At 37.6% G+C, this 13,493-nt stretch overlaps 2 protein-coding genes across 4 annotated transcripts; both read right to left on the bottom strand.

Moving 5' to 3' along the window:
- Position 1: 1 nt before the first annotated feature.
- LOC125220505 (uncharacterized) lies at positions 2 to 975 on the bottom strand. The gene has a single exon (XM_048122669.2). The coding sequence runs from the start codon at positions 901 to 903 to the stop codon at positions 181 to 183; it is 723 nt and encodes a 240-aa protein (XP_047978626.2). The 5' UTR covers positions 904 to 975; the 3' UTR covers positions 2 to 180.
- A 2,254-nt stretch (positions 976 to 3,229) lies between these two features.
- LOC125218201 (protein ESSENTIAL FOR POTEXVIRUS ACCUMULATION 1-like) lies at positions 3,230 to 12,156 on the bottom strand. 3 transcript variants are annotated; one of them, XM_048119827.2, is made up of 10 exons: positions 12,000 to 12,156; positions 10,488 to 10,576; positions 9,433 to 10,335; positions 9,234 to 9,354; positions 8,983 to 9,123; positions 7,836 to 8,492; positions 5,076 to 7,632; positions 4,111 to 4,292; positions 3,959 to 4,018; positions 3,230 to 3,844 (listed from the first exon to the last, which is right to left on the bottom strand). In XM_048119827.2, the coding sequence occupies exons 1-10, from the start codon at positions 12,046 to 12,048 to the stop codon at positions 3,456 to 3,458; spliced, it is 5,148 nt and encodes a 1,715-aa protein (XP_047975784.2). In that variant the 5' UTR covers positions 12,049 to 12,156; the 3' UTR covers positions 3,230 to 3,455. The 3 variants fall into 3 exon arrangements, with proteins under 3 accessions (XP_047975784.2, XP_047975782.2, XP_047975783.2); XM_048119825.2 differs by having other exon boundaries at positions 5,076 to 7,680; positions 12,000 to 12,155; XM_048119826.2 differs by having other exon boundaries at positions 5,076 to 7,680; positions 8,983 to 9,120; positions 12,000 to 12,147.
- Positions 12,157 to 13,493: the final 1,337 nt, after the last annotated feature.

Here is a 13,493-nt window from a genome sequence, read left to right as displayed (position 1 = left end):
GTCTAGCTGCATTTTATCAACTGAATATCATCTTTGCACGAAAGAGAGATCCCAACATTATCATCACTAGCTTCACACACACACAAACACACACATATAAATAGACTATAGTACAATCAATGTCGATATATATACTTTTATTAATAAGGGAGTAGTAATTTATAGATCTAAGATTAGGTTTTAGGGTCCAGTGAAAACTTCCTTCCATATGTCTGAGAAAGCCTTCAAGATGGCTTTATGATGCATCCTTGAATTTAAAGAGAGAAAGCTCATCAAGAGCTGCTCCAAATCGGTCGGTTCAAAAATGCGTCTCTCCACAATCATCTCCAGCATCGATCTTTTGAAGTCTTGGTAGGGATCAGCTGACCTCTTGAGGACCACAAAATTCTCATTCACCTGCATATGCTCTAGCTTTTCCGTCTGCTCAGCTATGTCGCTGTCTTTCCAATCTTTCGAACCATAACGTTTAAACCTGCGTGTTCGCCTCCCAGGTTTCTCATTTGTGTTGAGAGGTTCCTCTGATTGTTTAATAGAAGAAGAAGAGCTGTTATCGTGTCCAGCCAAAGAAACTTTTGGTTTCTTCATCATGATTCTCTCTTTTTTCCTAGTTGGAGCTCTCTCTTTCAGTTTATGCTTATCTTCTCTTTTGACTGTGGTATATGCTTGTGTAGGAATTTTTTGGTGCATAATGAATAGTTTTGGTTCATTTTGAGGATGATTGGAGTTGGTGGGGAGGTGGTTTGATGAAGATGGAAGGTCTGGGAAAGTGGGTAGTGAAATGTCATAGGTTTTAGAGATGTGGGAGTGAGGCTGAGGGGTTTTAACTAGTGCGGATGGATCAATGGCACGACAGATTTGTATGGAGTTGAGAAAAGAGAGACCAAGTTTTGGACCTTTGCCCATCTTCTTCAAGGAGTAGGAAAGTGAGTTAGAGCAAGTGGTGTTGATTCACCAAGACAAACTCTATATATAGAAATCAAGGGAGAGAGGAAGAAAGGCCGGCTGATCTAAGTAACAGAATCTATACTTAAATAATGACTGCTTTTTGGCGACTCAATCTAAGTGATAACACGAGGTTAGGACATGAAAAGATTGATTAATGTGGGAGTATTAGTATTTTTTTAGTTTCTATTCTTCATAACATTTTTTTCTTTTCTTCTTAGACAAATCTTTTGCAATCATTTTTCTTCACTAACTAATGTCAGCCCTTCCTAGTCTCCAACATCTAACAATCGGTCTTCATCTGTCTTTAGTATTGGCCAAAATTAATTTCAAACAATTTTGAAAAACTAATTATAGAGAAAGAAAGAAAGAAAGAAATGTGTGATGGATTAAACCCCTTCACTGCCTACGAGTCCAAGATGTATGAACAACTCAAAATGGAAAACATGTTAATATGTATAAAAAGTTATGCAAACGACATGTACAAAAAATAAGATTTGAATAAAAATGATAGAGGGTGCTATCTAAATAGGCTGCGGTGCGAACTCGTCAACTTGTATCAATATCATGGATTATGAAGGGCAATAAATACCAATTGTATACAACAATCCAACCTTAAATGAGACAATAGTCTCCTCCAATATTATACATTATGAGCTCATCAGGTTTTATTTTGTTTCTTTGTGTAAGATGCCCATCACGATGGAGAGAATGATAACCGAATAATGAGGTTTATTCTCAAGGAGTTATTTTTTTAAAAAGGAAAAAGAAGAAAGTCCAAAGTTCAATAAAATGACAATGAGAGTGAAATGGAATGAGGTTAGGAAAGCAATGACAAATCTTGAACATAAAGGAATGCAACAAATCGGAGAGAGAGAGAGAGAGAGATGCCAAAACATTTAGGCTAAAATTATGGAATTATAAAGTATAGTGATTCGAAATAAAAAACATCAGTTCCAAAAAAAATTGTAGTGCTGTCAATTAAAGGAATGGAATGCAAGTGAAAATAATCATTCGATTCCTAAGGTTGCGCAATTCTGCAATGCATGTAAATTATTAATTTATTATACTTAATAACTAAAAGAGGATAAAATGATATAAAATTATAAAGTATAATTAAAAATTATAAGGATATATATAGACAATGTTACAATAATAAAGGATAACTATGTCATATTACAATGTTGTTCATAAAATTAGGGATATAATAGGTGAGCCTAAATTTTTAGAACAAGTATCTCTTGTAATAATTATAGATAAAATATTTGTATAGATTTCGTCTCAATTGTCAAGCTTTATGCTTTGGTATAATATGAGTTATTTTTATTAACTTTGTCGGATTAGTAAAATTTATTGTTGTTCTATTTTTATATTCAGTTTCTTATGTTACTATATTTTTTATTAACATGGTTTGAATTAGCCCTATACCCCAAAATAGCTTAAGATAATAACGTTGCTCTGTTTCTAATGGCATAGTACTATTCATTATTTGACATTCTTCATGGGGTTTAAATAATGAGAATATGGTTCATACTTATTAAATCTGTAGTATACTCTAACGTTAAATAATATTATGAATATTCTTTATTAATGAAAAAATGAAGCAGAAAGTTGTGCTGATTTTGTGCTATTTTGGTGCATATCGGTAAAATAAAGGGATTCTAAAAGCATGTAAATTATTGAACTTTGATCAAATTTTATTTTTTGCATTTTATAGTACAACTTATTTAATAATTACTGAACTTTAATATCATCTGATATTATTAGTCATGTGAAATTTCATTGTAAATTGATGACATAGATCGATTGATTAACTCACCTCCAATGTTACGGCTATTGTGTAAACATTAAATTCGGCATGAATCTAGTTCGTGACAAAACAAGATGAAATTAAAAAAATCAGTAATTGTGAGTATACATTGTAAAGTTGTGCAAGAACTTTTTTTTTATCAAAATACATACGTATAATACTTTGCATGCTTTTATCTCCAAAATAAAATAGGGAGCCCAATTAACATCACTTCCAGATTATATTTATATTTCTTGTTGTCTCTATTTCTGCATTCTTGTCAATTTCACAATCGATACATGTCAAAAATAAAAGACAAATACTAAAATTTCCATCTATAAACATAGCTTAAAATTTGACATAATTGATATCTAATATTTTTATTTTATTGTTGAATTAGTAATTACTGACTTGGTCCTTTGACTAAGACAAATGACTATCTTGAAGCGCTTAAATCTTGGCTGGAAATCAGAGCTGATAAGATGAGACAAAAACAAGTATGAAAGCTGGTAGCACAAATATATAACTAAGCATTCAACTCTTACAATCAGTACAGTAGTATAGATATCTAATCTGGATAACTTAACAAAATTGCTTGAGCAGATAAATTAGTGCTGCAGTTGCTCTATAAAAGAGGGGTTAAATTCCTCACTAAAAGAAGAGAAAAACAAAAGCATTTACAGTCTGTCAACACAAATGTATTTGCAATTTCCTAGCTATGGGCTTAATCCTCAATTGACTGAATCTCACCCATCATGATCCTGTTGCTAACCACATTAAATCCTAAAACGGATGGACTCACTTTCTTCCCCTTCTTCCCCTTCTTCTTTCCACCTCCTTTCACGTCCCCATCACTCGCTGCCACACCACCTTTCGCCGAGCCCAATCCATCAACAAAGTTCGTGTTCACATCTCTCGTTGTCGACCCATAGGCCTTGTCATTGTTCTGGCTTTTGAAGGCAACTTCAAGAACATCCGCAGGCAAAAAGTCTTTGTAATTTAGAAACTTGTCGATGAACTCGTGGTCGGGATCAAATGAACCAAGATTTTCTATCAGAAGCGTTTTGGCCTCCCCTCTTGATTGCTTAAAACAAAATTCCAGGAAACTCGTATCTGCAAGAAAGAATGGAGTGGATACAATTATGTCAACTCGGGCATTCGCATAAAATACCTCAAACAAAACCAGAAAAGGCAACGAGAATAGAATGAAGTAATTGCGATAGATACCTTTGGAACCTACAAGTCTGGCGCACTCACTCTCGCACCATTCCTTGAAGTCCATGGCCTCTGATCACAGTATATAGGAGAGAGAGCTTCAGTTTTAATTTTCCTTCTCTGAGAAATAAATAAATAAATTCAAGTCTATCAAAATTGCACACCTGAATTTTTGTTGGAGGCATTCTTCTTCCCTTTCATTGAGGAAGCTGTTGAAGAAAGTGAATACTCAGTAGGCCTTCCACCGATTGATTTCTCTCGGTTCAATGGACCACTAGCATTTCCTTTCACAGATGGGGTTTTGCTTCCCCAACTGCCCTGTGTTCCAAGTTGAGGATAACCTGACCTGAACAGAACAGAGCAGAAACTCAAATCACAAAAACAACCACTTGAGAATAATTTACCAGCCAAACTTTATGCAGATATCAAGAATTACTACTAGAAAATATTTCACCATGCATATGAAGGTATGCGAAGAATATTTCCAATAGAATATCTTTGTCCAGTTGTACTAAAACAATAGAGGTAGTTCAGAGAGCATGCATGTGTTGGAAATATTCCCAAATTTATCTGGTTGCAGTTAATTCTAAGAAAGATAATTGGTCATTTCCTACAGTGTCATTAATGAAAGTACCTGCTTCCCAACACTTCAACCATATTATCACAATAATAACCATGCAAAGTAGAATTAAATGTTAGTGCATGTGAGGGAAACAGGGCTGACAGACAAGATTCTCGACCGGTTCAGCTAATAATAAACCCCCTTTACATTAAAAGAAAAACTACATCCATATATCGCCTAGTAGAAAAATAATCTTCAGCTGGTACAACTTAAGATATACGAATAGACATTTATCTGTCCTATGACATCTGCCATCACAAACCTTTTTAACACCCCAAAACCTCTTTTTCTACCCAATCCAAATAATAACTTTATCAAAGAATCCTGTATCCAAGACCTAACATCTTATCTATTCAACAAACAATTAACATGCAAAATTATAAAACTAATATGCGAAAAAAAAAACAAGCTTCAAGGTCTATGCAACCATCATCACGAAACATTACTTCATCGACAACTATTGTAATTCTGATATGTTGATTATCACAAATAAAGAAAGAACCGTACTGCTTTGCCTCTTGTTTCACTTGATCCAATGGCCCCCAGAAGAGATCATCCTCCACATTATTTTTTATCTGCGAAGAAACTTGTCTCGGGGATGCAGCCTTTGCAGGTGATGATCCAGAGACTGACCATGAGGAAACACTTCCACGGGCAGTTTGGTTAGTTGCAGATTTCTGAGGAATTGGCACCGGAATTGCAGGTACAGATGACATTGACCTTTGTTGTTCCTTTAGGATATCCCTGAGTGAAGTTGGCTTATGAAGCTTGCCGGAATCAGTGGACCAAGCAGGGCCAGGAGACGGGCTTGCAGACTCATCCTTCCACATAACAAAATCACCAAAGGAAGGGCCTGATGGCACTGCTGTAAAGGCTTCCTTCTCTTGCTGCATTTGCCGAGTAATTTTTCCCTTGTCATTTGAACTTGATCCAACTGCCACGTCTACTGAAGTTGTAGGAGCAACCTTAGCTGCAGCGTTCTTAGCTTTAGAAGCCTTTTTACGACTCTTTTTAGTATCTTTAGCCTCGATAAAGTCATCATCATCAACAGCCTTATTTTGTGAACTCGCTGTTTTGGAAGGCACTCCCCAGGAAGCACTTTCAGAAACTTCCATTTCTCTCTCGACTGACTTGGCAGCAGCATCCCAAAATAGATCTTCAGCTTGGCTGCTCTTGTTCTTCTGGATTGAGGAACTCTCAGATTTTAACTCAGCACTGGTATCCGGGTGAAGTATGTTAGGTGCCTTATTATCAGAACTCAAAACTACCCCAGCCCAGGGAGGAGAAATGGCAATAGAGGTTAGAGATGTTGAGATATCCGAAACAGCCACTTCTTCTTGTGCTCTTCTCCTCTGCTCTTCCTGCTGTATTTCGAGCAACGATTTTGGCTTGAAACCAGGAGCAGGCTTCCATGCACGTTGTCCAGCATGGGTGTGATCTGAAGCAGACACAGCTTGTTCTATCTGACCCTTGCTCTCACCTGCTACCCCACCACCTGTAGAATTCCAAGAAGACAGTGATTGTTTGCCAAGCGAATCCATATCATCAATAGTCTTACTCTCCTTTATGGAAACAGGTGCATCAAGTGCATCTAGATGGACAGGCATTGTCTCAGGTTTTTCATGAGGCATATTTGCTCTTTCACTTTCTGGTTTAGGCTGTTGTGGCTTAGACACACCCTTTACCAACTCAGTAGAAACCTTCAAAGCCTTTTGCTTTTTGGATTTCTTCTCAACCAGCTTCTTCGCTTCCTCAGCCTCAGGAACTTTCATTTCCTTAACAGGTAAGGACTCACTAGTGACTTTTTCACCTAAATCTTGTGCATATGCAACAGTTCTAGCAGAACTCTCATTTGATGCACTTACATCTACGTGAATATTAGCAGCAGGCAATTCCTGTTTAAGTGATTCCGCTAAACATACCACAGGTGTAGGACTCAAAGCAACATCAGAAGTTGTAGATCTGACAGTTTCATCATCACACGACGTACGTTCCAAAGGCTTGTTGTTGGTCACCTCTGACATAACTATTTCTTCCATTCCATCAGTTGGCATAGAAGACATGTCTTGCTGCTTATCGACAATTTGATGAGGCAGGATGGCATTCCAATTCCTTTGCTCCGCGTTATTGGCAAAAGTTGAATGTGGGGCATGCATAGATGTTTCAGGAGCAACATATGGGTTAAAATCTTGTGAAATACTGGGAGGGGCAACAGGTAAGACAACATTTTCATGTTGTGGATTCTGGGATTGAAGCTGAAGATCATTTTTAAATAACTCGTGTGGTTGTCGAAATGAGGCATGATCAACATTAGTAATTCTTGCAGCCAAAGCTCCAGCTTGCAAATGCTGGAATGATGGATCACCCAGTCGTTGATTAGGATGCTGCTCAGAGAGCAACTGAGAAATCAATTGTTGCTGATGCAATAATTGTTGCTGCTCTTCCTGCTTCTGTTGCTGCTTTAAAAGCAGTAGCTTATCCAAAATAGATTGTTGTGGTGGAACTGGCACCTGAGATTGCAGCTGCAGCATATACTGCTGTTGCAACAAACTTAGCAGTTGCGGGTCTTGGGACAGACCAGACGCGAGTAGATTATCCGGTGTTAATAGGTTGGATGGGTTGTCCATGGATTTGGGTAATAAATTACTCATAGATGGATTCTGCATCTGCAGCCTTTGCTGCAAGCTACTTGCAGATTGTGGAGGAAAATTCTGAGAGTGATGAATGTCCAACTTATTCTGAAGTGGGTCCAGTCCCCCTTGGACAGGGAAATTCAACCAGCCACCCATTCCATTGTTGACATTGGAGCTGGGTCTTTCAGCTATCCCCTGACGGGATGTCAATAAATCCACATTCTGTGAATTATTCTGTGCAAGAGCATTGTCTGCAATAGAAGACAAAAGGTTCTGGCGAGCCAGTGATGCATCACCCACTAAATCTGTCTTTGCAGCAATAGCAGCTGCATCTCCCCCTGGCCAAAATTGATAAGGACTTGGAAGAGATCTCTGCCTCTCTAGCATCATCTTTTTCGCCAATATATAAGGATCATCCCCACTATTACCTCCTACAGAAGGAAGTTTGTTAGAAATATTTCCACTGTATCCCTGCATAGCTGCAAATAATATTTTTGTCAGATTACAAGAATGATATGATTCAGAGGCAAAAACTGATATAATGAAGGCACTGAAGTGGCAGTAATCTTTGCTGAAATCACAACATTAGGAACACAGTTTCTTTTTTCCCTTGTTTATATAGAAATAGCCAAACCTTCTGAGAGAGCAAAATTTTCCAGTGCTGCAGGATTCATGCCGCCCCCCATAAGTGACTCCAGGAACCTGTTTTCAGCCTCAGTCGCTGAACCAGGTTTGTATCTTGAATCAGCTTTTGACGTTTCAGCCTCGTTCAAAATAGGGTGAAGATTCCCCATGTTTCCATAGTTCAACCAACCAGATGTATCTTGTATTTCGTTGGGCTTAGGTGATTTGAATCCAGGAGGAGGACGTGCTTTAGCACGCAAGTGTGGCATCACATCTCCAAGTGAAGTGAATGGACTATCAGCCGGTGCACTGGCTAAGCGAACTAGCAATTCTATGCCAAAATACCCAGCCTCAAACCATGTAATGATATCACTTCCAGAAAATGGACCTTGAATCTCACCCTGCGGATCTTTATAGATGAGTACTAAGTCTTCAGGTGGAATCTGAGAAAGTTTGCGTGCCTCAATCTCCCTGTCCAACACTGCTGATGTTTGTCTTCTCGTCATAGGATGATCACCCATCTGGAACTGAGGTCCCTTTCTAGTGTTAAGGGTATCCGTTGAACTGTTCTCCAATGCAGAGTTAAAGGATGAAGATCTCCATGAACCATCATGTCCCGGGGCACTAGACTCTCTGGAGCCAAGAATGCTCCTATTTTCTTTCAAAACTGAACAAAGCATGAATTAGATAATTAATTAATAAACTAAATGCAAGACCACTAATACGGACTAGAACAATCAACGCATCCAAAGGCCAACTGGAATGAATAATAACATTTCATTACAGTAATGACTTAACATCAACATATACCGGTAAATATTTATATAGTACTCCCTCCGTCCTGGATAATTCGTCTCACTTTTATATATTAGTTTTATAGTAATAAATTGTGAGTAGGAATGAGTTAGTGGAATATGGGGTCCACTACCAAAAATGGTAAAAAGTGAAATGGGACAAAATTATGTGGGACGGATCGAAATGGAAAAATTGGACAAATTATCAGGGACAGAGGGAGTATAATTCAGAGAAGATTCTGTATCACCAAAACTTTTGAATTTTTTTGTAAATCAGATACTATTATATCAACTTATTTGTTTAGTTTAACAACACTATTTGCTTTTCTTCATACAGCAATCAAAACGAACATTGTGATTTACCTTCAGCATTCAGTTTGTGATCAGAAGTCTGATAGTCCTGCATGGCCTCCACTTTGGCATTAGACCGGGAATATACCTGCCTTTCATCAGACAAACCTTCTGAATCATCATGAGAAGCTGCAAGATCATCTCTACTACCTGCTAATGTAAAAGAAAACAGAAACTAAATTTACTGAAAATTGTCTGCTAAAACTTGACTGCAGTTAGTGAATTAGGCACACAATAATGAGCTATACAGATTAAAAAATTACCAATCCTGTTTCTTCTAGAATGCATAAAGTCAGTAGTTGCTCGGCCAGCAGATCCATCTTTACTGATTTGAGGTGCACCACTGCTCACAATTTCTTCTTTCTCAATCCCCTTGAGGATAACCTACAATTGAACCTACACAATCAATTTTATAATAGACAAGCATTCAAAATTTTGGAACCAATATGTAGCACGCTTTACCAATTCTTCAGGTGTCGGGGAACAAAAGGCCATGGGTTCCACATATTCATCTTGAATTAGAGAAGGTACATGAATAAGCCCCTCCAAAAACTTTGTGCAGGATCTCAAATCAACTGACCTGTAGATATCAATCAACTTCGCCCTGCTATATTTTAGAGCATGGGGCTCACTATTAACACTGTCATCTTTTTCTAAGATAGGTCCATGATTACTGGCTAAGTGAGAGACAGAGCTCCCCATAGAGTTAACCTTTCCTCTGCCAATAGAAAAGGTTGGTGCATGATTTTCTCCACGTCCCCTTCCATGTGACAAGACAGGAACTTGTTTGTTTGGGGGTGAAGCTTGGTGGTGAGGATCTGCTCTTCCTCGGCTGTAGGATGAGCTTGGTCTCCATGGTCGAAAATGATCCCCATCCCTCTCTTCCTTTGCATGAGCACGAGGTTGAGAAGACCCTTTGTCAAGAATTGTATCATTTTCTTTACTAGAAGCCCCCCACTTTTCACGCACTGCATCAACCTCTTTGTCATCAGGCCCCCAACGAGTATTCCATTTGCTCTCTCGGCGTTGATCGTGACCTTCTTTATTTGCTGGATCAGCCCATCGCTCTACTGGGGTACGGCGCACTTCACCATATTGTTTCCCAGGAGAATCAGCCCACCGATCCACTCGTCGGTTACCATGAAGCTCTCTTTCCCCTCCTCTCCATTGATCTTTGCGGACAGAGGAATTGGTATCCCTTTCTTCATCACGCCAACGTTCACGCCTACCAGATTCCATATCTCTTATGGATGGACGGAAAACATCTTTCTTGTTCTGGTCATCATTCAAGCCTTCAACTGCTCCAGGTAGTTTTGTACTATCTCGAGAATTGGCCTGTCCTTGAAGTGGACTAAGATGGTTTTCCTGCACCAGAAAACCATGTGTTGTGGCATAAATAACAACATAGAGAAAGAATTGTTCAAAACTCAAATGCTTATTAAAATGTAGAACTCCAATTTAGAGGAATGATGTAATAAAGAATCAGGGGGAAAAGGAATAAATTGATAATAACAAACCCCAGTAACCACTCCAGCTTTGTTCTCCCCTGGTTTTGGCAAAAGCCATTGTGGCGATAGGGGAATGGAATTGTCAACTCCATGAAGATCTACACCAATAAAAAAGAGAGACAGGGTCACTAACAATTTCTATTGGATTGAAACTGATAGAAAATATTGTTCAGAATTCTTGATGTGCTTTAATCAGTTTATACGATTTATATTGTCTCCAAATTGTGAAAATAGTGAAAACAATAAGCAAAGTGATGAACCTAAAATGTTCTAGTGGATAAAAGAGAAAAAATCAGAACCTGGTAAATGTGCTTATGTATTTAACCAATTTACAAGTTGTTGCTATCCTACTTAAATAGTCAACTAAAGGTTCGGAGTTCAGTGGACTTGAGAACCATTAAGCATCTGAGTTGTTTGAATTATCAAGATAATATATCAGAAATACCATTTGATGGTCAATAGTGTTAAAGACCGACAAGCTCGCAAGCATTTGCATATATACAAAAGCATAAGACTTCACCCATTTCTTTTCACAACACATCTTCGATAGTCATTTGTAAAATTTAAGTGACATGAGAAATAATAGTACTGAACAACAAATGGCATTTCTGAGTAATAGCAATTCATGATAAGATTCAAAAATAAACATCAGAACCAGTACAACTAAAAAATAGGGAAAACTGAAATGGAGATAATGACAAATTGACTCTTTGAAACCTCATATACTACTTCTAAACAGAGGTGCACGATTTCTCCATTAGGCACTAATTTAGGAGTGACTGACTTAATCACATAGATAGATATAAGGAATAACATTTTTCTGCTGCATTTGAATAAAATATGCAAGGTAAAACACATGATAAGATAAATCTTGTTCCAAATAAGAGGGAAGAAAATTGCTTCAAGCCAAACAACTATTGACTGTAAAATTTTCAAATTCACCCCACATTATCAAGTACAGCAATGGAAAGAAATGATTTTTCAAGCACACTGATGAATTAAACAAGAGTTAGAAAGAACCGCCAGTTAAATTACTTGGCAACACTGTACTGAAATAAATTTTAAAAATGTGAGGAATAAGGTAGCAACTAAAATCAAATATGCACGTTAAGCAGCCGCCACAAAATACTTCATTAGTAAAAACCAGAAAGACAAATTTTGTTCTCAATAAGAGGGAAGGAAATAGCTTCAAGCCAAACTATATTGACTGTAAAATTTTCAAATTAACCTCGCATTATCAAGTACAGCTATCGAAAGAAAAGTTTTTTCAAGCACAGTGATGAGTTTAACAAGAGTTAAAGAGAAGAAATTGGCATTTTCAATCCGAAATGACGATAATTGAAAACCCTAAACCCACAATGACGCCATAAATCGAAACACGCAACAGCGGCATCAATTCACGACTGGAAAAAAATACTAGAAAACAAATCATGGAGAAAACATTAAGCGAAGAAGAAAACAATGACGCGAAAACGGCAAGCAACAAACGAAAATAAAGAGGTTGCGGAGAAGAATGTGAACCTTTGGTGATCAGATTAGAGCGAGAATCAAACTGAGTCTTGTTAGCCATTGATGATCGAGGAGGGAGAGAGAGATGCCGAAAACCCTTTTGATTGACTGCTGCACAGAATAGACGAAGGCGGGTGAAGTGTAGGGTAACGGCTGAGTATAAGATAAATCAGGGAAGGAAAGATGGCGTAGATTAACAACGTGTCTCTCCCTCGCGCATGTTAGCGTATACGTATTATCTTTATTATTTTTTCTTTATTTATTTTATATCTATCCATTTAACTTCCTCATAAATTTCACTCATGAGTAAAGGCCAAAATTGGATCTGAACATATAGTCATTTTACGTTTTTGGTCATAAACATTATCTTTTGGATTTTTTGGTCCTGAACATATGGAAATTTGATCATTTTGGTCCTGTACATTTCAAATCGGATCACAATTAATCCTTCCGTCAACATTTCTGTTAAAACTAACGGTCAACTGGTTTAATCCCAATTTTTGATCAAATTAAACTTTTAATTCTGATTTTTTACTTCCTAATTAATGCCCTAATTATTTTTATGAATATTCTAAACACATCGTCTCCATGGGTAAATAGCTGTTTTTCTCTCTTGCAATCAACAAGAAGCTAAAACTACTACTCATCTTCAACCAAAACCTTCTGCCCCTTACCCTGATTTCTCCACAAACGCATTCCCCTGATTTCATACTACCAAAACCACCTCTTCTTATCTTCCCCTTTTCTTGATCTTTTTTACTTATCACAATGCTGAATTAGAAACGCAGTCAGCATCAATCAAGAATTTGGTCAATCACTATTTGTCCCATTCATTGTTCTTAATTTCCTAGTTTGACACTATATTTATGTGAAAAATTGGATCTTTTTAAGTTTTTGGATGGAATCGAGTGGGATTTACTCAAATTTGCAGCCTAATATGTTAGGGGTAGAAATGTCGCTCCACCACAATTTACCACCAGCTCAGAATCCCCAGAATCCACACCACATTCCGCCGCCGCCGCGGCACAACCCCATGGTTTTAGAGGGTTTTTTCTGGAGTGGATGGGGTGGTGATGATGGGTATTAGAATATTTATAAAATAATTAGCGAAATAATTAGGGAGTAAAAAATCAGAATTAAAAGTTTAATTTGGTCAAAATCGGGATTAAACTCATTGACCGTTAGTTTTAACGGAAATGTTGACGGAGGACTAAAATGATCAAATTTTCATATGTTTAGGACCAGAAAATCCAAAAGATAATGTTCTGGACCAAAAACGTAAAATGGTCATATGTTCAGGATCAATTTTGGCCTTTACTCTTTCACTTATTAAAGAAGTCGCCGTGGTCGGAGACACTATTTATGCCCTCCCACTATTTGATTTGAAAGGCGGGAGCGGGATGTCCTAAGATTTTTGTAACCTAATTTTGTAGTATATGATTTTCTTGCTAAATTTCATATGTTCGATGAACAAGTTGATGTCTCCGATTTAGTATTGACTGTGTA

This window comes from Salvia hispanica, chromosome 1 (genome assembly GCF_029641045.1).
Source record: "Salvia hispanica isolate PSC_SH4W2 chromosome 1, Shi_PSC_v1, whole genome shotgun sequence".
NCBI lineage: Eukaryota > Viridiplantae > Streptophyta > Magnoliopsida > Lamiales > Lamiaceae > Salvia > Salvia hispanica.
This window is presented reverse-complemented; position numbering and strand designations above follow the sequence as displayed.

Coding starts and splice junctions, on each gene's coding strand:
- LOC125218201 (XM_048119825.2), bottom strand. CDS start 12,048: ATGGCTAACAAGACTCAGTTTGATTCTCGCTCTAATCTGATCACCAAA. Junction 9,124..9,233: donor TTCTAGAAGAAACAGGATTG/GTAATTTTTTAA, acceptor CTTTTACATTAG/CAGGTAGTAGAGATGATCTT. Junction 4,019..4,110: donor TGCCTCCAACAAAAATTCAG/GTGTGCAATTTT, acceptor TACTGTGATCAG/AGGCCATGGACTTCAAGGAA.
- LOC125220505 (XM_048122669.2), bottom strand. CDS start 903: ATGGGCAAAGGTCCAAAACTTGGTCTCTCTTTTCTCAACTCCATACAA.